We start from the raw sequence: 26,346 nt of genomic DNA on the forward strand, positions 1-26,346 counted from the left end.
GTTACTTGTATGCTACAGTATCTGTATGCTTGGGACCTAAATAGAGAAACTGGATGCTCTGCAAACCTGAATAAACTCCAGTGGTGACTGTAGAGGAAAAAGAAGATAGTGTGATAGGTTAAGATGAATTTGTATCCCTCTCCCCAGACCCACTTCTTTCTGCTGCAAGGAAGCCAATAAATAGTTGAACTTTTGCTTTTCCAAAATGGGGGAATGCAGTGTAAGGAACCACATGGGGACTGAGAGCTCCTCAGAGGTAAGCTCAACAGCAGCTTGCTGTAGGACAAACGGACAGACTTTTAGCAAGCTGGGGAACCCGCAAAGGTGTAATAAATGGACACAAATCAGGCCTGGCAGGGGACCTGGCAAGGCACACACCTGTAGTAGGAACTACATCATAGGTGTGCTAAAACTCAGTGCATCTCCACCTCCCACCCCCAAACCAAGCTGCAAAACTCATATTTGGGCTGTGTCTGTATAGACCCAAATTTCACTCTTGCTGGACTTGATCAGATCTTTAATCAGAAGGGGGATGCTGAACCACTAGAGAACATAAAGATTATTTATAATCTATTGCTCCAGTCTGCATTGGACTGAGATGAATAAATATATCCTACACTCGACTAAAGCTCACTGGAGTTAGTGACACTTCTGAACAATAATATAACAATATAGTGGCCACATTACCTTCAGTAAAAGCTCATAAAAGAGCATTTTTAGTCCATGGGTGAAGTCTACTTTTCAATAGAAAAGAAAAAAAAAGATGTAATTCTTAATGGGAAGCAACTCACACCAGCTAACATTTCCCTAGGTTTTTATAGAAAGAGAAATCAACCTGTGAACATTATAAAAAAGGCTACCTTTCTCTGATAACTGGTGTGTATCTATCTGGGTATGTGGCATTGTGACATGGATAAGATGCTTTTATCTCTTCAGAACCCAGATGTGTATCTCTAGCGATTATGTAAAGAGTATAATATTTTAAAATTGAACCTTGATAAGTTTACATATTCAAGTATAAAAAGGTGAACAAGTTTAAATAACCAACTTGCAACCAAATCTAATGCCATTAGTTATTAACTTCCTTAAGAATGATAGATGAAAAGATGAATTTCTAAACTTAAAAAAAAAGTTTTCTACAATGACTCTCAGAAAGCAGGAATCCTGGGTTTGGGAGTAACTCCTTACAATGTTAATCACAGTTTCTCAATGTCTAACATACAAATCCAAACAACTACAATTTAACAAAACAATTTCATAAAACTAGGCATTTACTTTCAGCCACAAGAACATTACGAAATAATAAGAGCTAGTTCAGTTCATCCTAGTGAGCCGACCAGCTTAAATGACCATCCCCAGTGTGTTTTCCAAAACTGAGAAGAGGCTGCTTGAGGAAATTAAAGAGGATGCTGGTCTCAAGATTTTCTTGAAACGTATCAAGAACTCTATGCAGTCCATCTGCAGAAACAGTCTGGTTTACATTATCTTGCATTTAGAAGGTAGAAAGAAAAAAAAATGTGCAGCATTATATAAACATTTCAGAAAATATCCTGAAGACCAAAAAGAAAAAGGTTGATATAGATAAATTTGTCACGTTTTTGTTTGTTCATTTCATGCATTTTATAACTTACCCTTCATGCTCTGATATTTCTGGTGCTGGAAATACTCTTTGGAGCTTTTAGGACATCGGAATTCCTGCGTTCTCTGAAGAAGTGGAAGCCTCTCAAATATGCTTGGTCTTTTGGGGATGAGATCTAACAGTGGTACTGACATTTCATGGGGACTTTGCTGCAGTTCTTTGTCACTGCTGTTGTTGACAGTTATTTTAAAGGACATCTGAGAATTCAAAAAAGCTTTACCAGTCTTGGAACAAGTCACTTGTGGCAGTTCCTTCATAGGCACTACTTGGCATTTATCAGTCGCTTCAAAGAAGGCTGCACTGGTACTAGGTTTCTGAAACTCTGTAACCTCATAGTGCATATTTGCGTCCCTCTGCTGGAAGGGTTCTTGCTTATCTCCTACATAAAACAGCACAAGGGGTGTCAAATGGCATGGACCCTCTTTAATTCTTGGAGCAATGGAAACAACAGTTAAAGACCCGCTTTAATACATTTGTGGCCCAACATCAGATATACATTCTAGCCAAAGAGGCTACTGCAAAAACGGGCTCCCCTATAGGGTTAACGAACATCATCTCTTAGAGCTGTTTCCTGGTGTTTGGTCAAAGAAGACCTGTATTATTGCAAAGTGTGTGTGTGTGGGGGGGGGGGGACCAACACTTTCTCCCCATGCAGACACCTAACTAGAGGGATGCAAAGTCACTTTCCGAGGCTCTGTGGCTGGGAGGGAGCGGAGCTGTGGAACCCGGTCCTGGGTGGCTGGGTTTTCCCCAGGGGCAGGGGCAAGCATGGCAGGGCTGCCGCAGGCTGGCTCCCTTCAGTTGAGTCATTCACGCCGCAGCCGCCCGGACCCCAAGCGAGGTGGGGACCGAGGCGGCTGTTTCTGTGCCGCGTTTCTGGACTCTTGACTTTCACGAGGTGCTAATCCGCTGCCTGCGGGACGCGAGCGGCGCCCGGGCTTAGCTCCTGCATCCCCCGGGGGGGGGGGAGGCGAGCCCCACGCGCGGCGGGCGCTCCCCCAGGCAGGCAGATGTCACCGCCCCCCCGCGGCTGCTCCTCGTGGCTGCCCGGACAGCGCGCGCCTGCCCCTGCAGCGCCCGCCCAGTGCCCTGCCCGCACCGCTCCCCTACCTGGCTTGGGCAGGCGGGCGGGCTCCCTCCTCCCGGCCGCTGCTGCCGCCGCCGCCGCTCCGAGCCGCTGCAGCCTGGCCCCCGCCCCCGCCGCTCCGGGCCGGCTGTCTGACGGACGCACGCCCGGGCCATTGCCCTGCCGCGCCGCCGGAGCAAGCCCGGCCCCCCGAGCCAGGCAGGGCGGGGAGGGGGAAGGGCTGGGGGCCGCCCCCTCCAGGGGCTTGACAGGCTGGGGAGCCGGCGAGAGCACGAAGCGGCGGCCGGACCCTCCGCCGGCCACGTGTTGGGCCCCCAGCCGGGCTCGCAGCACCCCGCGGGGCAGGTGCGCACGTGCTCCCGCCTCGCAGGTGTACGGGGCACCCCCCCGGACATACCGGCGCGCGCCCCGGGCCACAGCGCTCACCTGGGCGTGCGCGCCGCCAGCCCCGCCGTGCGGCAGCTGCCGAGAGAGAGCAGGCTCGCCCGGCCACCAGTTCAGCAGGTCCGTCTCGGCACGAGCTGTCCCCGTGCGAAGTGTGAAGAGGCAGGGCCTCTTAGCTCTCCGCGCAAGGTACAATCTGGCCCCGTCTGCTCTGGCTCTGTGCACTTTTCTCTGTAGCGCTCTGCAAAGCCGCCGCTCCTTTTTGCAGATACAAATTCTGTTTCCTAAAATTCTGCACATGGGTGGATATTAGGGATGTTAAAAATGCATGTAATTAACTGTGTAACGGCTGAAAATTTCAGCAGTTGGCCCCCCAGGAAGGGGGAAAGCCAGCCTTTAAGCCAGTTCCCTGTGTGCACTGGCTCCTGCCTGCCCAATACATACCAGGAGCCTGCATGTAACCATGGTTAACTGGTGAATCGTGTACATGGTGACACTTTCACATCCCTGGCACATATCCATTTTATATCTGCGGGTCTCACCATCCATAGATGCAGATATCTGAAGCTTATTTTTGGAGATATGCATGCAGCTACACACACAATTTTTTTTATCTGTACATGGCTCTATTTATCTGTACTTAAGTCATCATTTATACATGGTATCAGCTTCGTCCACTCCTGGTGATGTGCAGAGATGCATGACTTAGGGCCATATGCACACACACCTAGGAGGCACCACCACGCAGCCTCTACCATTTAAGCTAAAAGCCAGCTGGCTGTCAGCTTAGGCTGTAGAGATCCCTTGTTCTTATCTAGCACTGGAAGTGGTCTAAGTGCCAATACATAGGACAGTGACCCACACTAGGTGTGTGGGTTACACATGGACATGAGATACAAGGGCACTGTCAGTGTACCTGCAACCTCTCATAATACCAAAGCCCAAACTGAAAGCAAGGATGAAATTTGGCCCTGCTTTACACTCAGTATAGGCTGCTGACAGAGGCACTGCCTGGTGAGTCCAAATGAAATCTGTTCTTAAAGGCAGAGTTTGCATTTGCAGGCAGGTCAAAAGCATAGTATATTAATTTCCATGATTTAGGACTGCTCCACCCATTTAAGAATAAGGAACAGCTATATATATACTATTAAAGTCTCTTTTCCCGTTATGAGGAGCATAAGGGCTGGAGGTGTCCTTTGATGGCACTTCCCATATCCATTGTAGCTCACTTGGCAAAGTGAGATTCACACCCTATACATCACTTAGACCACTTTTAAATGTTTTAAATAGTTTTCATTAACTGATACTCATTTGCCAAATTCTGTAACCCATAAATATCATGGCTGGGAGAGAGGAGCATTTAAATAATTAAAAAAAATACAGCAAGACAGTGAGATTAAAAAAAAATCAGCTACTCATTGTGAACATCAGTATTGTGACCCAATACAGGCGTGATATCATGAGGTTTTAAAAAAACTAAACAAACCTATGTTATTAGTATAGCTACACCAATTCACACCAGCCGAAGTCCACACCAGCAATGTATTTTCCTGTGAGTTTTCTCACCAGCTGAAAGTGGTCCAGCAAAATATATTAACCCACCCATCTTGTTTCTCTTTTTTTCCTGGAACGCAGTTAACGTCTGATAAGTTTGGCAACCTTTCATGTTGATTTTTCTTTTTTAGGTGTTAAAAAAGATTAACTAAGAAAAGGAAATTTAACATCTAAGCTGCTCTCATTCTGAATTTCCTGCTTTGGGCCATTTACATCTAGCCGTTCTTATTTCAGCATATCTGTTCTTATAGTCAGGCTGTTTTCTGTCAATGGTTCAGTGATGAAATTTCAAGTCACTGGGCCAAATTCAGCCCTGGTAAAAGCAGACGCAACTTCACTGAAGTCAATGGGTTGAAGTAGCTTGTGCAAAGTGTGGAATTTATAAAACTTTCTAAATACCAGCAGAGGCCGCCACATGCTTAATAATGTAATTATGAATGAAAACCTCTCAACCTCAACCCACATAGCTCTAGAACTGTGCACCAAAGTAAAACTTTAAAGAGACTGGGGAGACATTGTACAAAAAGGAGGAGAGAAGAGAGGAATACTAAAGGGCCAACCTGTCAGTCTAAAACAGGAGTGGACAATAATTTTTTAGCAGGACGCAGAGCCTCAGGTGAGAGGGATGGAGCCTCAGGCAGAAGGGGCAGAGCCTTTTAATAGCAGGAGTTGAAAGGGCTAGTGCCTCCAATGCAGCTGCCAGGCAACACGTTAGCTGGAGACAGCAGGAATTGAAAGGGCTCCTATTTAAAGGGATTGCTGCTCCCAGCCTCACTGCTAGCAGGTTGCCCGGGAGCCAGGGACACATGAGCACTTTCAACTGCTTCTATTTAAGGGCTCATGCCTTTCCTGGGGCTGTTGCCTGACAGCCATGGGGAAGGGACGAGCCCTTTAAATAGCAGTTGAAAGGGCTTAGGTGGCTCCGGCTCCCAGCAACACGCTGGGGGCAGGACCTGGAACAGCCATAGGGGCCAGATCAAAGCCCTAGGTGGGCCGGATCCAGCCCACTGAGAGGCTTTTGCTCACCCCTGGTCTAAAAGGACACTTCTTTCTACCAGAAAGGGGGGATGTGCACTTGGCTGGATTCAAGGGGGAAGCAAAATACCCTGGGGCCACTGCAAGAAGTGCCTGACACTTTAAGGATGAGAATAGAATCTCTAACCTGCAGGCACAAGGCTCAATTCTGATCTCTCACTAGTATAAATAAAAAATAATTCCACTGAGTCAGGCCCAAAGTGCAAGCACAGATGGCTGCCGTGACAAAGATCTGTTCACTCTCCCTGCAGTTATCAGGTTATGTCCACATATCTTCCACTAGCTGCTTTCAAAAGCGTATTACAAGAAGTGGGTTGTGCCCACAAAAGCTCATGATACTATTTACATATTGTTAGCCTTTAAAGTGCTACCAGACTATTTGTTGTTTTTAAAGATTTTCCTGTTACAGACTGACTCGGTTACCTCTCTGAATATCTTTTAGGTCTGAAGCACTAGTTGACCATGTATTTGCTGCATGCAGAGCCATGGTTTGTGTTGTGAATTCTCTCTCAAGTCTGTCACTTTGTCCCAGAGCTGGATTATCAAATCCCACCCTCATTCTCCTCAGGAAAGTTACTCATTGGGTCTTCTCCCACAGAGAAGAAACTTCACTCCCAGTTGGTCCAGTGATGATTTTCCCATCGGATAGCAAGGTTCGCATGTATGAAACTATAGGCAAAGTTCAGTGCAACTAAGATACTCATGAACAAAGGTTGCAGGCTCAGGCCTGTCTCTGCTGCCTTCTCCCCACCTCTGCTGGCATCACCATTATTGGCCCTGGAATGGCAGAAAAGGGAAGGATTTCCTTTCCTTTAGAGTGCAGGCAATGCTGGCCTGCACTCAGAGCTGCCCAAAATGTGGAGAAAAGTGTAGTTTGCTCTAGGCCCCTCGTTGAAAGGGTTTCCCAGAGTGACTGATGCAGCAACTTGGCCCTCACCTGAGTGGGTCTTCACCTTTGCATGGCAGGTCACAATGCCATTCTCACTCGCTCACGACTGAGGGGGTGATCAGGCCTACAGAGCAGTGCTGTGATGCCAGAGGAGGCAGTCAGGTGCAGTTCCCCCTTGCTAGGAACCACCTTTGTGGTATAAATACAGGATGGGCTTGGCCCAATCCCCTTCCTCCTGCCAGGGCCTCGTCTCAGTGGTAATTTTTCTGAGTGGAGGAAGTTCTGCAGTTTCAGAGTTTGTTAACTCCTTCCCCCCAGTAAATTCTGTACAGCCCTGGCCCTTATAGAATTTTAGTTTTACTTTCCAAAACTTCAGTTAAGCTGCTAGGGACTAGGCTGTGATTTTGACTAAGGACCCACAAAGAACCTTCCTTACCTCCCTGGGAGGGTGACTCTCAGCCCTTCTCCCTACTTACTCCTTTCCTAGACCAAGGGGGAGGGTCTGGATGTAGAATGAGTAGATCCTTGCTCCCTCCTCTCTGAGGACAGTAGGTGATCCAGCAAAGACTCATTATAGTAAATTTCCAGGATTGTGATTCTGTGACTCACTCTGATGCCTAAAACATCAGTGCACTGGAAATAGTTACAAACTATGGGTGAGAGCTCTTTTTGTTAGACTACCCCCACACTGAATCATCATTGGGTTCTGTAGTCTGTTACTGTCCAATTTTTTTAAGTTCTCAGCTATTTTGACTTTAGAAATTATACCTATATGGAATGCAGCTACAGTAAGGCATATATCTATGTCATAGGAAGACCCCACTGTGGCCAGAGGTAATTCAACCAATCACGACCCTTGCTTTGCTAATTTTCATGCAACAGTTTAAGTGATCATATAAAACATGAATCATGTAATCCACTACCTAAGCAAATTGCCACAACACAAGCTGTGCATGGTAGTAATCCAGGACTGTAATGGTAAACCTACCACTTCCCAGCAGAGAGGGAACAGTGATGTGGGGGGCGGGAGGGGTTTGACAAAAGTTTGCTGAAGCTATTTTGAGATTGGTGCAATGCACTAATTGCCCCTTACTCAGGACTTTAAGGATTACCTGTTGTGATCCCTCTCTGGGGCATCTGGTATTGGCCACTGTCAGCACACAGGATACTGGACTAGATGGACCTTTGGTCTGAGCCAGTATGGCTGTTCTTATGACTGTGAACAACTCACAATCCAATTGTAAGGGAGTAACCCTGCTCCTATTCAGCAACCCTGCTCTTAAATTAAGACTGAACATTTAAATTCTCTAAGCCTTTCAGAAGTCTTCATACTCTTAGCACAGAGGTGGTGTAACATGGTTCTGGCAACCACAAACAAATCCCTGGCCAAGGAAGCCATGTTACCAACAGCCACAATAACACACCTAATTTATGCTTCCACTGCTAAGCAAGGCTGTAGAAAAGCATGGATCCCAACCCAAAAAACTTTCAAGAAGGTTATTGGGGGGCACTGATGTTTGAACAAGTTTGGTTACTGTAAGTGCTCCACAGACCTCAATCTGGGAACAGCTACTGACAGCTTGTGGATAACTAATGTCAATGCCATGATGCTGGTGCCTCAGTGCTTCTACAGGCACTTAGGTTCTCTGCAACAAAGAGTCTGAACACCTGTACTAGCAGCAGTAAAAATGGATTATAGTGTCTGAATCAAGCTTCTGCTCTCAGAGGAGTAGGAAACAGAAGCTAATCCCTGAAATGAGACTGTGTGAGAAAAGTAGTAAAAAGCATCTGCAGGTGGGAAAAGACCAGACAGTAGCAAAGGTCAGAGGAACAGGGCGAAACTTAAAAAAAAAAATTAGGAAGGACGTTAAGTAAAGATTAAAAGGGGACAATGCAATTAATTCTTCCATTCCCCACACAATGGAGAGCCCTTTCAGCATCCGATTCCTGAAATCCATAGGAGTCCACTGGAATCAGGGTATAAAATGTCTCCAAAACCCTCTCCCGTTACATTACCACTTTTCCTAGTAATCAACCACTGTAGTAGCCATTTAGATGTGGGCTATGCTCTGAGGTTTGTTTTCCACCGTGCAGGTTCTCTGGAAACCCCCCGAAAACAGTCACCTTTAAAATGGACTCCAAAGAACAAACACCAAGATCTGATTTATTCACCAGCTTCCATCTTGAAAGCCCTGCTTCTGTTTAGCTAAGGAAAAATTAGTGGGGAACAGGCAGCTGCTGAAGGGGGTTGAAATTTTTAAAATGAATATGCTCAAGACTGCAATGCCTTAGAATTCTCCTAGTCTAACAATTGTCACAGTGGGTAGATGTTACCATCAGGATTCTATTTAAAATAAAACATTCCTTGTGGGAGGAGATGAAAATTCCTATTATAAATAACCCAGTTTTCAAATGTGCTGTTAATTCACACGCACAAATTAATTTACATGTTATGCAAAAATCCAGGCTTGTTTTTATTTTAATTTACTGAAACACAGATAATATAAAAAAGCCAAATTCTTAACCAAAGGGAATATCTGCAGATGGGTTCACTTTTAAAGACTGATAAAGACTCATGGGCTTTTGTGCTGCCTGAAGGGGCATTTTTTAAGTGGTTTCAAATGACTTCCTAAATGAAGAGTCAGGTCAAACTGACCATCTGTTACCTAGTGGTGTATTCAGCCATTCCTTCATAATTTACAGATTTGTTTATTAAATTTGTAGTTAAAAGAAAGACGACCTCCAGCATTTTCTTTCAAAAGCCAGCTTCTTTTCAAGTGGAAGTAGTAGCCAGCAAACCCTGGTTTAGGAAAAAACAAAGAGGGGAAAAAAAAATCTCCAATCCACTTTTTATACCAAAAACATAGTAAGTGGCCACTGTTCCAAGGACCACGGCTTGGTACAATTCCTTTAGTTCTTTTATTGGAAATTTGGCAGACTGGCAGGATTCCAGATAAAAAGGACACACTTGGAGTACTATACTTTAGATGCAAAAACTATATTAGTTATTTCTGAAGCAGTTACAGATTCATCTCACACAGTGGATCCATCATGCATACAAGAAAACAAAAACTATGTACTTTAAAAGAAAATTGAAGCTACACAATTAAAGCCTAAAAAGTTAGGAAATGCTGAACAGTGTTTCTGAAAGCACTTTGAGAAACCTGCTAACTGGCTGCGCCATTGTATTTATTTACCAGCACTGCAGCCACCTAGCCTCATGGATCTGGTTCACCTTTTGCAGCCAAGGGGAGCCATGGGAAGCAGTGTGGGCCAGGCCACCACTTCCCACAGCTCTCCTTGAGTGAAAACAGAGAACCGGAGCCAATGGGAGACAAGGCTATGGGGCTGTAGCACCAGTAAATAAACAGTGGCACAGCCAGTTTGAGAAACTTGCTAAGTGGTTTCATGGGCCACTTTCAGAAACACTGCTAGAATAAAGGTTGCCTTAATTCAACCCCATTTGTATGGATTATGATAGTGTATTTTTCTACAGGACTGCTGCTCATTCAGGGCACAGGGTGAATGATGCTCACCGAATGGGTGACTAATATTTTTTCTCCTTATTGGCATGAGGGCCACACACACAGTATCTTCAATGCAGGATGTGGATGACATGCAATAAATACAGAACTGTTAATCCCCTCTGGGCATTTCTATGGCACTCATCACCATGCCATCAGAGTGCTTTACAAACATGAGTTAATCTATCTTTACAGTACCCCTTATGAGGAGATGGAGACCTGAGGCACAGAGATTTAGGAACATTAGCAATTAGTCAACTAACCGATAAGCAGGAGCTTATTAATTAGCACTATAGACTTGTTGCATCTCCCCAGCTGTTGCTCTGCATTTTACAGCACAGGGAAGCTGGCGCACAGACATGCTAGGTCAGTCCCTGCTCCGTGGGTCTTTTAATAAGAGACCAGCCTATTCTGTAAAATGTAGAACAGCAGCTGGGAGGTGAGAGGCTTGTATGTTGAGCCGTGAGAGACCCAGAGAGCAGGGACCGACCCTTCCCTGTGCTGTAAAATTCAGAGTGGCAGCAGGGGAGGTTATGCTGTGAATCGGTGCAAGCCAGACTGCGCGCTGGAACTGCCTACCCTTAACTGACTAATTGAGGCATTGATACAAAAATCTATCAACTGCTTGATTAATTTACTAATCGCATTTTAACATCCCTACAGAGATTGAAGCAAAAATTGTCAAGTGTGCACTAAGATTATGGTTCAAAACTTGAGATCAAAACTGAGGTTTCAGTATCCCAAGGCTATATCTATACCACCTTTTCGTTGTTGGAACTTGTTGCTCAGGGATATGAAAAAAACCCACACCCTCTGGAAAACAGAAATTTTAATGATGAAAATTGGGCAGCACTTGTTAATATAAACGTGGTGTTGCAAATAGGTTTCAAGACTGTTCATTTATTTACATGTGAAGATATGGATTTAGGATCTCATGAGATTTGGACCTAGAATCACAGAAACCTAGAGCTAGTTAGCTCACAAGGTCATCTAGTCCAGTTCACTATGCTTAAGACCACCAAGTAAACCTAGACCGTCCCTGACAGGTGTCTGTCCAGCCTGTTCTTAAAGTGGCAAGGATTTCACAACCTCCTTTAGGAGCATATTCATTATCCCTATAGTTAGAATTTTTTCCCCTTACATCTTATCTGAACCTCCTTTGTGACATTGGCATACAAAGCTGATTACTTCTTGTCCTACCTTCAGTGGAAAGAGAACAAGTAATCATAGTCCTCTTTATAACAGCCTTTAACATATATGAAGACCTATCAAGTTTCCCCTCTAGCATCTTTTCCCAAAACTAAACATGTGGGTTGTTTTTTAACCTGTTATTTTTGTTCCTTTCTTGTGGGCTCTCTCAAGCTGTCCATATCTTCTTGATGTGTGATGCTCAGAACTGGCCACACCAGTTGAGACAGAATTACCTCCTTGTCTTACGCACCATGCCACACCCTAACACATTAGCATTTTTCACAACTGCATCCACTTTGGTATTTAATTTGAAAGCCACTCTAGGTTGGAGAGCCTTTCCAATATTTTCTTCTGCCTAGCAATTATTCTTCATTGCGTACTTGTTTTTTCCTTTCTAAGTGAAGAACATTGCACTTGTCTTTATTTAAATTCATCTTGTTTAATTCAGACCAATTTTCCAGTTTGTCAAGTAAACCACTTTAAAACGCTAATCCTGTCCTCCAAAAGGTTAACAAAATCTCACAGCTTGACGTCTGCAAATTTTGTAAACATACTTGCTTCTCCATTATCCATGTAATTAATATTACAATAGTATCAGGTCCAGGCCATGCCCCTATGGACCCACTTTAGAAATATCCCCCCTATTAGACAGCACATCATTGATAAGTATTTGAGTAGTTTTTCAACCAGATACACATTCATCTTATAGTATAGTAATTTAATCTAAGCCACCTATCCCTAATTTGCCTATGAGAACGTCATGGGAAACACTAACCCTCATTAAAAAACTCAAGATAGTTTATATCTACAGTTTCCTCTCTAGCTATGTGGCCAGTAATCCTGTCAAAAAGGTAATTAGGGTGGCTTGGCATGATTTACTTTTTACAAATCCATGTTGTTACTTATAAACCTATTTATCTCTAGGTTCTTATAAACTAATTGTTTAATAATTTGTTACAGTATCTTTCCAGGTACCAACGTTTGACCGGTTTATAATTCCTTCAATACTTATTCCTTCACCTATGACGAGCTCTACTGAAGTCTATTGGGATCTATATTGTTTAAGTATTCACTTACAAATTTAAGGCATGTGGGCCTTAAATAAAGGTTGGAATGATAATTTTCAGTACGTCTTCCCTAGCACCACTAAAAAGCAGATCAGCCTGCAATCTATTTTCCTAAATATGTTTGGAGCAGTGACCTCTGCTGGCAAACAAAAAGATCTGAAAAGAGTTCCATGATATCCTGTTTACCTAGGACAGATCATTAAACTAAGCTGGGGATTCTTAACTGTGGGTCGGGACCCCATTTTAATGTGGTCACCAAGACTGGTGTTGGCCCTGGGGCCCAACAAATCTGCAGCCCTGGGCAGTGGGGCTTGGGTTAAAGCCTAAGTCCCATCACCAAAGGATAAAATTATATGCTCCTCGCCCAAGGCAAAAGCCCTTGGGCTTCAGCTTTGCTTTTCCCCCCTCCACTGGAGGTGGTAGGGCTCAAGCAGGCTAGGTCTTCAGTTCCTGTCACCACCACCACCTGGGGTTGGTTAGTAATTTTTGTAATCAGAAGGGGATTTGACAACTGCTGCTTACCTTCCCCCTTCTCCAAAACACCCCAACAACATTACACTATGTTTTCTTAGCACCTATGCATGGATAAACTACAGTGAAAAGTAATCCTTAGATATAATTTGTATTATCCTTAGACTTCCTTCAGCTTGAGAGGTACTATATAAACTCCCCAAATCCTACCAAGTTCACCCCAGGATTACCACCATGCACCAAATACATTAGCCAGTAGATGCTTGAAAACTATTAGACTCTGTATTCATGACATTTTAACAGCTCATGGGAACTTTATGCTGCATCTTATATTAGTTGTTGTATGATGGATCACTTTTACTCATACTCCATTACTTTAGGGAAGTTTATAATTGTTTAAAAACAGGAGAAGAAAACACATTTATTGGTCATAGGCTGAAACTTGGAAAGTTAAAACAGATAAACATCAGAGCAGAGAAAAATAGAGGGCAGGAGGGGAAGACAGCTGATGGCCTCTGCAACTGTATGTATCTGAGGGACTAACCATGGAAGGAGGCACTGAATGAGAAGGCAGGCATGCCTCTGTGAGGCCAAGTCTACACTAGACCTGGAAGGTCAGCTTAAGTGCACAACTCCAACTATGTAAATAAGTACCTGGAATCATCTTACCTTAAGCTGAGCCTGGCTGCATCCACACAGCGGGAGGCAGACGGCAGCAATCACTACCATCAGCTTCCCTTACTCCTTACAGTTGGAAGGAGTATCAGTGCCAGCTAGAGCTACTCTCAGAGTTCAATTTACACGTCTATACTAGATCTGCTAAGTTGAATGCCAGAACATCAATCTCTAGCACAGTGAGTGAAACTATGCCCTCACAGTGGCAAGGAAGCTGGCAGTTCCCCACAAGGTTATTTGTATATTAAATTGTGCCTTACTCAATGCAGTCTGTCCAAGAACTACTCCAAAGGCTGAAACTGCTTCATTTCATGGATTTATTTAGGCTTTAAGCAGAGGGTGAGAAATCATGCACCAGGTTTCCCAGAGAGAAACACAGGAGTGTCTGAAACTTAATAGCATTTGAACAGTCAGTACTGAGATGTAACTCGTTCACTTGCAAGATCATATTTTGGCCCAGATGCACAGTGTAGTAATGAAAAATAAATAAGTCAAGTTACAAAATTTGAGGCAAGAACAAACAAAAAAAAATCATGTCAGGCAGACATTATGTTCAGTGGAAACCTTAAAATTAGCTGGGATTTAAACATTATCAACTCCTTAAAGTAGGTTCAGTTTACTATAGATTAAAGTATATCCTGGAGTTTAAAGTAGGTATATACCTCAATTAATTCCTGAGGGCCTTATTAACTGGAGCACCATATAAGTCTCAAATTAAGGTTTTAAATTTTAAAAAACCCAATGCAGTCACTGCAGAATGTAGTATTTGATATGTCATCAAGTCAATTGTGTTCCTCACACCAAAAGAACTATTACTGTCCAGTTACATGAGCAAAACCTGGCCTATCCAAATTCCTCTGCAAATATGAATCAGCATTATGGCCATATTCTAATCATGGTTACACTAGTGTAAGAGAAAGGCACGTCTGCTGAAGCAAATGGGATTAACACAGTGAAAAGAGAACTCGAATCTACATCTACTCCAACCCCCCAACACCCTGAATCCATTTGTAAGTGTTCAATTTGGTTTTTTGCTGAAAATATTGCAGCTGCATCTCAAGATTTCTTACTACTTATATTTGTGGTGTGGTGCCTGCGTTAGTAAAGATACTAATGCAGTAATGTATTTAAGAAATAATGTGGTTCCTTCAAATATGAATATATGTTTGCTTACATTTAACTGGTGCTGAGAAGATACCAAAATGCATTCCAATGTTAGCCTCACATGGAGAACAAAAGGATCAAGTGTGGCCTCAGACACACAAAAATTGTATTTCTTGATTACCACTATAACAGGTTCTCAATTCAAAACTTTGAGTTGAGTCTTAGAATTGCCACTTAGTAAACTTGCCTACTCGATTTTCAACTTTAATGTTTTCTGTATGTTAATTTAAAAACCTCTCACCAGTAACAATTCTGCAATCGTTCTGCAAACTAAAATCCAAGCTGCTAGTTTCTCAGACTCTCTCTTTTTTTAGGAAGTACAAACAAGTACTTGCTTGTATTTTTAGATATGGCTTTCTGCACATCATTTTGCAGATATTTTGCCATGAGACAGAAATATTGCCCCCTTTTTCCCACGGGGCAACTTTCATATTTTTTAATCATTTCAAGCACAAACTCTTAGCACTAAAGAATACTAAGGGCCAGATCTACAAAGGCATTCAGGTGCCTAAAGATAGACACAGGTGCCTAGTGTAAATATTTAAAATGGCCTACCAGAATCTGAATGACCAAGTACCTTTGCAAATCTGCGCCACCCCCACCATTCTTTAATATGAACACTCAAGCAAAACATACCTGGTAAAATAAGTGAAAACTGACATTGATTCTGTTCTCATCAACAGCAGATACCCATCCCAAAATAATATTGAGGTTTCCTCAATTGCCAAGGATATTTAAACTAAGAAATTAAAAAAAGAACTTTATTTTACAAAAGGTCAAGTAAAAAGATCCAAACAGTAGGTTTTTTGTAATTCTGCTAAGAGTTGCATTCCATGATTTACATTTAAAATACACTTTCTGAAACGCCACCACACAAGATAGGAAGACTGATCTTCCCCACTTTCTTCCAGTTCAAGAATGCTAAATATGTACTGTCCATCTGTAGCAGTATCAGCAACGTAACCTGATTTACTTAACTATTCTTTGAATTCCAAGAACTGCTGAAGTCTTTTCTTATGCTCTGCAGACACTTGAACTGCACTAGAACAAAATACAAGTATAAATTTTTTTTAACATGTTACATCAACCGTAGAGCAAAGTTTCATTTGTCAAAACATTTTACAAAAACAAGGAGTCCTGTGGCACCTTAAAGGTTAACAAATTTATTTTGGCATAAGCTTTCATGAATAAAAACCACTTCAGACAAAGTGGTTTTTACTCATTAAAGCTTATGTCCAAATAAATCTGTTAGCCTTTAAGGTGCCATAGGACTCCTCGTTTTTGCAGATACAGACTAACAAGATTATGCCTTTAAAACGCTCTAAGCAAAGTTGAAATCAGTAGTTGGGAGTGCATTAGAAATCTACAGAACCCAGCTGTGTTGTGTAAAAAGCCTACATTTAAATATTAAGGGCAAAAACAGATCTGGAGTTGGAGGATACTTCTTAAACCTGCTCTCTCATATTAAAGTATTAAGTAGTTTTAATTACTGAAAGTTATTTGTTCTTTTAAACCAGATCCGAAGCAGCAATTCACTTATAAACTCCTTTAGTATTCATGCAACTCTTCTCTCAAAGTAAACAGTCTATTTTAAACATCTGAATTCGGCAAAGGAAAAAATCCCCTATAAAGTAGTTGCTGCTCATATGTTACTGTTATTTTCAAAGTTAATAGTGCCGTGGCCAAATGCCAACAGGCACAATGATTTTCTAGTTCATGTAGTGTCCATCAATTCACATGTCAAATGAATTAGGAATGAGGCTGCCTATTATTTTTCCAAGAACAGCATAGCCAACCAGAGCCTAACAGTCATGTTGAGGGCTATTAGGACTCTCCAGATAATTATCCCTGTGTATAATATACATTCATCAACATTAGGTAAATTTCCCTTTCTGTTTTCAATAGCTGTTATTTGATGCACTGTAAAGCTCTTATTCATGGACTTCCTTTTCCATAGGTGTACACAGGCCATGTCTACAATAAGGATGTAAAAGACTAGTCAACTACCGGATAAGCATTTGCTTATCAGTATTTTGACTAGATGATACCCCTCCCCCCTTTGCTGCCTCTATATCATACAGGCAGCAAAGGGGGAGAAAGGGTACCCCAACACAGTGTTTCAAAGGCCAGTGAAGCCCAGGGTCAGCTGGGGACTTCCAGGTGACCCAGGGCTCACCGCCACATTTCTCTGGAATCCGAGATAAGCTGGGGACTGGTCCCAGGTTCCAGGGAAGTGCCGCGGGAAGTCCCTAGCTGACCCCGGGATCCATGGCTGCCCCTCTGAAAGGCGCAGAGGCAGCATTTTAAAGGGGCAGCCTGCCACGCAGCTGATCCATGGATCACCTGTGCAGCGGCTACCCCCTTTGAAACTGCCGCTTCCCCACCTTTCAAAGGGGCAATGAAGCCCAGGGTCAGCTGGGGACTCCCCAGCTGACCTCGGGCTTCTAGCGGCATGCAGCATAGGATGGAGCCTGAGGTCAGTGGAGGACTGAGAGTCCCCCGCTGACCCTTGGCTCCATGGCTGCCAGGGCTCTTTGAAATGCAGCAGGGGCTCTTGTGCATTTCAAAGCCATGGAGCCAGGGATCAGCAGAAGACTCCCCACTGGCCTCAGGCTGTATGCGGAGTTCTCATTCCTCCTTTTAAACGTACAAGAGCCCTATGGGGGCTCTTGTAAATTTAAAAGGAGGAATGAGGAAGTGCCTATTGACTAGTCGACGGAAATTCCATTAACTAGTCCAGTGTTTCTCAACCTTTTTTTTTAATAAAAGTACCCCTTTAAGAAAAAAAAAGTACCCCTGCTTTAAAAAAAAAAATTATAAGTACCCCCAGTACCTAGTTTTCAGACACAAATTTTTCTACCATTGCAACACATTTGTTTTAAAAACTTAATCGTAGCCGGGTGGGCAATGAAACTTTTGGGTGTAAAAAGTACAAAAATAATAAAGTGCTGTAAAACTTAAAACAAAAATTCAGTTCTCAAAATTTCATTTGTGTTGAAGTACCCCCCCCCCCCCGACTTCTCTCAAGTACTCCGAGGGTACTCATACGACTGGTTGAGAAACACTGGACTAGTTGACTAGTCGACTAGTCAATTAACTGCATTTTAACATCCTTAGTCGTTCCCAAACTTTTCGGCCTCACGCCCCCTTTTTGATTTTTGAGAAACCCTCACATCCCCCCCGCACACCCTCGCCCCCAAAAAATAGCAGCAAAACTTGTTGAGCAAAAAAGGGGAACTGACCAGGGCCAAAAATAGCAGCAAAACTTGGAGGAGTCTGACTGGGGGGGAGGGGACTGGGTCACACCCTGGAATTTCTTCATGCCCCCACCAGTTTGGGAACCCATGGTCTACACTTACAAGCTTTTAGCAGCACAGCTGCATCAGTACAGCTGTGCTGCTCTAAGACCATTCATATAACCATGTTAAGATAAAGGGAGAGATCTCTCCTGCTGATATAATAAAACCAGCTCAATGAGCAGCAATAGCTATGCCAGCAGGAAAGCATCTCCTGCCAACATGGCACTGTGTACACTTGTGTCTCTTCACACTCCTGAGTGACAAAAGTTTTGACGACGTAAGTGTGAATATCGACATGGCCAATTTGTCATACTGTAAAAGAGACACTCAACCTCACTCATACAACTTGGGTGCCATGCAGGGTCCCCCTCAGACCCCAGGGGAGGAAGGGGGGGGGGGGGGAGACTGGCAACAGGGCTCAGGGCTGAATTAACTCTTCTGGGAGATTGGGACTAGTAGATTTTCTGGGGCCCACCTAAGATCAGGTGTGTGGCTAAAAATGAGGGATTCAGTGTGTAGGGTGCAATGCCAGGGAGCGGGCTGAGGATGCAGGGTCTGGGCAGGAGGATGCGGGCATCTACCTGGTATAGCACCCGGGGGAGGGTCCAGGTGGCTCCATGCTGCTCTGCACTGGCAGGCATTACCCCTCGACACTCCCACTGGTTGGATTCCCAACTAATGGGAACAATGGGGATGGAGCCTGCTCGACAGGGCAAGAAGGGACAGAGCTTCCCTTCACTGCCATTTCCAGCACAGAGCTGCTACCTCCCACTGCCAGGCAGAGCCCATGGACTGGAAGCTTGCCTTGATCTGTCCCACTAGGCTTGGGACTTCCCTCCTCCCTCCAAGCAGCCAGGAGCTGGCGCTTGAGCCACATGGGTAGGTGCCCAAATCTTCTCACCCCACTGCAAGACAGATGGGGCACTCTGAGCATCACGGGCCAGATCAAAACAAGCCATGGGCCATAGGTTCCCCATCTTTGTCCTATATTACAATATTCACTTAAACAGAATATTGTTTAAGTAGCTGCCAATGCAAAAGGCCTTACTTTAGATGTTCTCCAAAAGTAGTAGTTATCCTGTATATTGCAGTTTTCAGGGATGCTCTAAGCGCAAATCGTAGCGTTTTATAAGAAGTATCCATCAGACTTCCCGAAGTCCTGGGAGGTTTGCTGGAAGCATGAGGCAGCTTGAAATGCTTATCTACAACCTGGATTGACAAGTGAATGAAAAGAACTGTTCTGTTGAATCCATTTCAAATACATTCTAGTAGCATGGGCAGTTGTGCCAAGTAAAGCAAAAAGACTAACAGCAAATTCAGAAGTTTCACTACTGACAGAAGTAGAAAACAGGAGACCACATGACTCAGCATTTCTTCTACATCTTACCCAATCCAAGTACAGAAGCAGACCTTGGAAAATGAGATTCTCCATTTATGGATGCTTTAAATACTGAACATAGCACAAACACTGCACTAGAAGGAACAATACCCAAGTGTGCCTTTAGAAATAAGGGAGCATTTCCATTGCACGTTTTTGGAGTGGCATATGCTGAAGAATTACAATTACCTCTAAAATTCTGAGAGTCTTCCATTAAAACAGAACAGTAACTATCATAAATAGCACACAACATTGGAGACAAATCTGTGTGTCTGTAACACTCCCAAATACATCATGTAAGTGGTAATTGCTTCTAAAGTCATGCTTTAATATTTGCCGAGAAACATAAATGGATCCGATTCCTCAAATGTGTGTGTTCTGAAATTGAAAGGCTGTACATTACATGTGAGGAATGCATGTAATCAAGCTGAAGATTAAATCCTAAACACTTACATTGATACTATAATTGTTATTTCCATGAGTCACTGTTTGCAAGAGTTTGGTATGATTTATTTAAAACTTTCCAAGTGTAATTTCACGTAAGAAAAATCGAATGAGGTATTTATTCAGTCTAAAAAAGGACTCTTGTGCTATGTTTAGCTCAACTGAAGATAAACCATTTTAAGTGTTGACATACTAGTTTCATTTTATAGCTAGCTAGCTAGCAATGCCAGCGTAACACAGGATAACTTGCCTTTTGACCTAGTTTTGCACTAAGAACAGTCAAGGATCCTCACCTCCTGAAGAGTCAGTAAGGTATTCAGAATAGCTGGCAAGGTAGTTTGGACAACTCCAAATCGGTCTTCAGTAAATGAGGCCGCTACCAAACGAGAGAGACCTCCAAAGAAAGAAAGAAATTTGTATTAAGTCTAATATAATCAAGACTTAACTGATCTTAATTAGCCTTCAGAAATTGAATTTGCTACAATTCTAGGGTTGTAATGACCCATATCCTGGTTAGGGATATAAGCCACTAGTTGATTACCCAATAAGCATTTGCAAATACTTATCAGGTAGTCAAGCGGGAACTCGACTAGTCACTCCTTCCCCCCACCCCCACTGTCTCTATCAGAGAGAGGCAGCATGGGGAGGGAGCAGGAGCCAGTGCTGGGGGGAGCTGGCTTAAAAAGCCAATTCCCCAGCACCATATCCGCACCGGAGTGGGGAGGCGGGGGAGTTTGGGGGGGAAGCAGCGGGGCAACACAGAGTGGGGACTGAAACAGTCCTGTTCATGCTGGTCTCAACTGCTGGTCCTCCGACTGCTGTCAGTAGCTCTTGTACATTTCAAGGGAAGAGGCACAGTGGAGAACCCACACCAGTGGGGTCTGCTTCCTTTGGTCCCTGCTGCCTCTCTCCTTTTGAAAACGTACAACAGCCATCCACGGCTCCTGTACATTTCAAAGGGAGAGACACAGTGGGATAGCAAGCGCCCTCCTTGTTGACTAATCAAATAGTCGATGGAAATTCCATCAACTAATCGATTAGATGATTAATTGAAATTTAACATCCCTAAATCCTGGTCCCCATTGCAGGTTACAACATCTGCAACTGGAAGATTCTACTCTGGAGGGGGAAAGAGATCTCTGAATTATAGTGCTGTTAGGTGCAGGTTACAACAGACCTTTGTTTACTCTAATTTAACTTGCAGTGGGAATTAAACCCAGGATTTTTTTTTTATCTAAACCCATAAAGATAAACTGCCTGAGCTAAGAGATCCAGGTCTGCTAGCACAAAGCCAATAGCAGACTCAGATCTATGCAGTCTACTAGAAGTGGACCAAGCCATACAGTGAATGTGGGGGTTATGCTTACTATGGAAAATGTTGATTTAAATCCACTTATATAATAATGAATACAGCAAGTTTGAAATTAGAATCTTTTCATTATGTCCACTGCCGTTATACCACAAACCTGGAATAATGCAAATTCAAATGCAATTGCTTACCTTCTAATGCCCAAATGTGCATTTGGGTATCAGAAAAGATAGCCTGGATTGAGGCCTCTGGATGCTAAGGAGAAAGTATAAGTTTTCAGAAAGTTTTTTCTTTTTTAAATCAGTCAGCCAACCAAAGTTGTTTGTTTCAAATATGACCTTACAGATTATTTAACAGACTATAAATGCATGCCCAGTATACACACCTGACAGCATAGTCCACACTAGAGAAGATCTGCTACTGAATTTTACTGGAGTCTAATAGATGCTGTAGGGAACTGAACCATTTAACGGGGATTACCCTGCTCTAAATGGCTACAGCCTGCTCTCATCTCCATTACAGCTAATATCTGCCATGGGAATGTATAACTACACAAAATGAACATGCTTCAAAATCTTGGGCAGACCTAGTTCAGGATGTGGTAAGCTACTTGTTATTAGGCATCATTTCCCACCCTGGCAGAAAATGCTGCAGGACCCACCTATAAAACAGACACATCTGTAATGCTTAATTTGTAATAAAAGTAGGGCAGTTTTTTAATTTCATAATGGATGCAGCAAGCCCAGAGGTGCGTGGACTTGGCATTGGCACAGATGAAGCACTGGGCTTGAGGGATAATGTACATCCCACAGCTTCAATGACTGGCCCAGTCTCCAATCCAGACTTCACAAAGATGCCTGCATGACCAGGACTGGGGGCAGAAAATTTGTCAATAGGCAGCTGAACTTCTCCCTTGATACTAGGCAGAGGAGGAGAGTTGTGTGCAAAGAGTCTCTTCTATGCAGAGACATAGGGAGACCGGTCCTGGCCAGTGTTCTCTCTAAGTGGCAGCACATGAATCAGCCCAAGTCAGCCAGCTCCATGCAAGGAGCTGTGAGCCTCTGACTGGGTGGGGCTGATTAAACACCTGTGAAACTGTGCTGCTGTGCATCTTAGAAGGAACACTGATCCTGGCCTATTGGTAACACTCATTTAATCTAATGAGGCCTGGTCTACACTACGTAAGATACGCAACTCCAGCTATGTAAATTACGTAACTGGAGTTGACATATCTTAAATCCCCATCCACACAAATGTTCCCTTTGGCTTCCCTTACTCCTCACAAGGAATACAAGTACCAGCGCCAACAAGGGTGCCCTTTGAGGAGTTCAATCTAGCTGGTCTACATTACACTAGCAAAATCAAACTCCAGAAGATGGACCACAGTAGCAGCAAATCTTCCATGTAGCATAGACATGCCCCAAGAGATTCAATTCAGAATTAGAGACAGCCTTTGATTAATTCTTCCATGTATGTGAGGATTGCTGATTTGGTACCTATGTCAAACTAAACCTACACAAGTTAAATAAATAGGTAGAGCTCAGCATTTTTTATTCTTTTGTACCAATATTAAGATTATTTAAAAAGGTTTCTCAGCAGGTTGACCATCTCTGATAAACAGATTTATGAAAAGTTCCCATGATTTGTCCACATCACAAGAAACCCCTGAGAAGTCTGGTTTTCAGTAGTGCAACTAGAAACACATTTATCTAGCAATTAGTGTAGGGCTACATCATCAGGATTCCCAACTCCAATCTTGGCTCTGATGCCATGTGGAACTTGCGGAAATTGCTATTTATGCACTTCAATTTACCAGTGTTAAAAACAGTAATGTTTCTATACATAATTCCAATAATGAAAGTTTTGTTAAGTGTAAAGTACAACAGCACATAAAGTGCAGTAAAATCCTGGAATAAAAAAATGCTCTACAAATGTTACTAACAAATTTAGAGGGTCAGTTAATAAGATTAGAACCCACTTCCGCCCATATGTTTCTAGCGTACCAACCAAATACTGCCACAAAGTATAAATTCATCCTTACCTTACTGAAGAAATACATTATCAGCACCCGTTTTGACAAGAAACTCCTAACCTGAGGTAAGACAGAGAGGGGGGGAAAAAAAAATCACACCATTTAAGATTAACAAAATACATGGGTAACATTTCTGATATGCAATTGAACCCTTCTACATCATAATAGTGCTAAAGTTTCCATATGGAGAAAAGTGTTTTGAAGCTTTAGGATTGGTTTGGGTTTTTTTTTTTTTAAATAAATTAGGTCAGCTAATATGAGGAGAAAGGTCATACTGTAAAATGAAGTTTTCCTCTAAAAAAGATAAATCATCTTTCAAGCTACATATAAAAACAAGAGGTAGTTTTAACTGGTTTGTACGGCAATTTTTACTCTACCTGCTCTTGCTTGTTCTGGAGCCATGTATAAATAAAGCTTGGCTGTATTGCTTCATTACCAACTCTTGCAACAGAGATCACAGGGAAGGACTCTTGATGAGAGCCATTCATTTGCAGATCTACAAAAGAAACCCAACCTAGTTAGAAAAAAAAATAAACAAACTCTGGTCATCTGAAGAAGTGGGCTATGCCCACGAAAGCTCATGATACCATCTAGAACATAAGAAAGGCCATACTGGGTCAGACCAAAGGTCCATCCAGCCCAGTATCCTGCCTGCCGACAGTGGCCAGTACCAGGTACCCCAGAAGGGGTGTACCAAAGACAATGATCAAGCAATTTGTCTTCCATCCTTCTCCAGCTTTTGACAAACAAGATGCCAGGGGCACCATTCCTTCCCCTCTGGCTAATAGCCTATAATGGACCTAACCTCCATGAATTTATCTGGATCTTTTTTAAACTCTGTTATAGTCCTAGCCTTCACAGACTCCTCTGGCAAGGAGTTCCACAGGTTGACTGTGCGCTGTGTGAAGAAGAACTTTGTTTTCTTAGTTTTAAACCTGCTACCTATTAATTTAATTTGGTGTCCTCTAGTTCTTATATTATGGGAACAAATAAATAACTTTTCTTTATTCACCCTCTCCACACCACTGACTTTATATACCTCTATCATATCCCCTCAGTCTCCTCTTTTCTAAACTGAAAAGTCCCAGTCGCTTTAGCCTCTCCTTATATGGGACCTATTCCAAACCCCTAATCATTTTAGTTGCTCTTTTCTGAACCTCTTCTAATGCCAAAATGTTGTTTTGAGATGAGGTGACCACATCTGTATACAATATTCAAGATGTGGGTGTACTATAGTTTTATATAGAAGCAGTAAGATAGTCTTTGTCTTATTTTCTATCCCTTTTTTAATAATTCCTAGCATCCTATTGGCTTTTTTGACTGCGGCTGCATACTGCGTGGACGTTTTCAGAGAACTATCCACAGCAACTCCAAGATCTTTCCTGATTAGTTGTAGCTAAATTAGCCCCCAAGTATGTATACTTGGTGCTTCCCCCCCCCCCCCCCCATGTGCATTACTTTACATTTATCCACATTAAATTTCATTTGCCAATTTGTTGCCCAATCACTCAGTTTGACGAGATCTTTTTGAAGTTCTTCACAGTCTGCTTTGGTCTTCACTATTTTAAACAGTTTAGTATGATCTGCAAATTTTGCCACCTCACTGTTTACCCCTTTTCTCCAGATCGTTTGAGTAAATTGAATAGGACTGTACCTAAGACTGACCCTTGGGGAACACCACTACTTACACCTCTCCATTCTGAAAATTTGCCATTTATTCCTACCCTTTGTTTCTTGTCTTTTAACCAGTTCTCAATCTATGAAAGGATCTTCCCTCTTATCTCATGACAACCTAATTTACACAAGAGCCTTTGGTAAGGGATCTTGTCAAAGGCTCTCTGAAAATCTAAGGATATTATATCTACTGGATCCCCTTGTCCACATGTTTGTTAACCCCTTCAAAGAACTCTAAGGGTATGTCTACGCTTGCACCCTCTTTCGAGAGAGGGATGCAAATGAAGACATTCGAAATTACAAATGAAGCCGGGATTTAAATATCCCACGCTTCATTTGCATATTTGCTTCATAGCACCATTTTGAAATAAGATGCTGTTAAAATGCAGTTATTTTGAGAAAACCCCTCTCTCAAAATAACCCTTATTCCTCATACAATGAGGTTAACCAGTTATTTCGAGAGAAGAGTTCTCTCTCGAAATAACCGCGTCTTAACAGCATCTGTTATTTCAAAGTAGCGCCATAACGCGAATATACAAATGAAGCGCAGGATATTTAAATCCCGGCTTCATTTGCAATTTCGAATGTCTTCATTTGCATCCCTCTCTCGAAAGAGGGTGCAAGTATAGACATACCCTAATAGATTAGTAAGACATAATTTCCCTTTACAGAAATCATGTTGACTTTTGCCCAACAAATTATGTTCTTCTACGTGTCTGAATTTTATTCTTTACTATTGTTTCAACTAATTTGCCCGGTACTGATGTTAGACTTACTGGTCTGTAATTCCAGGGTCGCCTCTAGAGCCCTTTTTAAATACTGGCGTTATGTTTGCTGTCTTCCAGTCCTTGGGTACAGAAGCTGATTTAAAGGATAGGTTACAAACCACAGTTAATAGTTCCGCAATTTCACATTTGAGTTTTCAGAACCCTGGGTGAATGCCATCCAGTCCCGGTGATTTGTTACTGTTAAGTTTTTCAATTTGTTCCAAAACCTCCTCTAATGACACTTCAATCCGGGACAGCTCCTCAGATTCACCACCCACAAAGGACTGTGCAGGTTTGGGAATCTCCCTGACATCCTCAGCCGTGAAGATTGAAGCAAAGAAATCATTTAGTCTCTCCACAATGGCTTTATCATCCTTAATTGCTCCTTTTGTATGTCGATCATCCAGGGGCCCCACTGTTTTTTTTTTTTTTTTAAAAGCAGGCTTCCTGCTTCTAATGTACTTAAACATTTTGCTATAACTGAGATTCTGGCTAGCTATTCCTCAAAATCTTTTTTGGCTTTTCGTATTACATTTTTTACACTTAATTTGGCAGTGTTTATGTTCCTTTCTATTTACCTCACTAGGATTGGACTTCCACTTTTTAAAAGATGCCTTTTTCCATCTCTCACTGCTTCTTTTATTACATGGTTAAGCCAAGCCCCAGTGGCTCTTTTTTAGGTCTCTTACTATGTTTAATTTGGGGGTATACATTTAAGTTGGGCTTCTATTATGGTGCCTTTCTATCTACATGTTTTGTTAGT

General features: G+C 42.7%; 2 protein-coding genes across 9 annotated transcripts in view; both read right to left on the reverse strand.

Annotated features, from left to right (window-relative positions):
- GLIS1 (GLIS family zinc finger 1) overlaps positions 1-3,541 on the reverse strand; it is a 287,375-nt gene extending 283,834 nt beyond the window's left edge. Inside the window, exons 1-2 of one of the 6 annotated variants that reach the window (XM_089780431.1) lie at positions 3,153-3,541; positions 1,632-1,836 (exon numbers count right to left, since the gene is read on the reverse strand). In XM_089780431.1, coding sequence (XP_089636557.1) covers positions 1,632-1,836; positions 3,153-3,410 — 463 coding nt within the window. In that variant the 5' untranslated portion in view covers positions 3,411-3,541. Of the gene's footprint in view, positions 1-1,631; positions 2,019-2,749; positions 3,012-3,152 lie in introns of those variants that run through there. The other 5 variants (XM_089780429.1, XM_089780428.1, XM_089780430.1 and 2 more) reach the window with 5 other exon arrangements.
- Positions 3,542-15,427: 11,886 nt separating this feature from the next.
- NDC1 (NDC1 transmembrane nucleoporin) overlaps positions 15,428-26,346 on the reverse strand; it is a 37,563-nt gene continuing 26,644 nt past the window's right edge. For 2 of the 3 annotated variants that reach the window (XM_075936015.2, XM_075936014.2), the window contains exons 13-18: positions 23,520-23,656; positions 23,152-23,202; positions 21,302-21,365; positions 20,095-20,195; positions 19,028-19,188; positions 15,428-15,721 (exon numbers count right to left, since the gene is read on the reverse strand). In XM_075936015.2, coding sequence (XP_075792130.1) covers positions 15,658-15,721; positions 19,028-19,188; positions 20,095-20,195; positions 21,302-21,365; positions 23,152-23,202; positions 23,520-23,656 — 578 coding nt within the window. In that variant the 3' untranslated portion in view covers positions 15,428-15,657. The remainder of the gene's footprint in view (positions 15,722-19,027; positions 19,189-20,094; positions 20,196-21,301; positions 21,366-23,151; positions 23,203-23,519; positions 23,657-26,346) is intronic. The other variant, XM_075936016.2, reaches the window with a different exon arrangement.

The sequence above is a fragment of the Pelodiscus sinensis genome, chromosome 9 (assembly GCF_052426305.1).
Source record: "Pelodiscus sinensis isolate ZL-2025 chromosome 9, ASM5242630v1, whole genome shotgun sequence".
Lineage (NCBI taxonomy): Eukaryota > Metazoa > Chordata > Testudines > Trionychidae > Pelodiscus > Pelodiscus sinensis.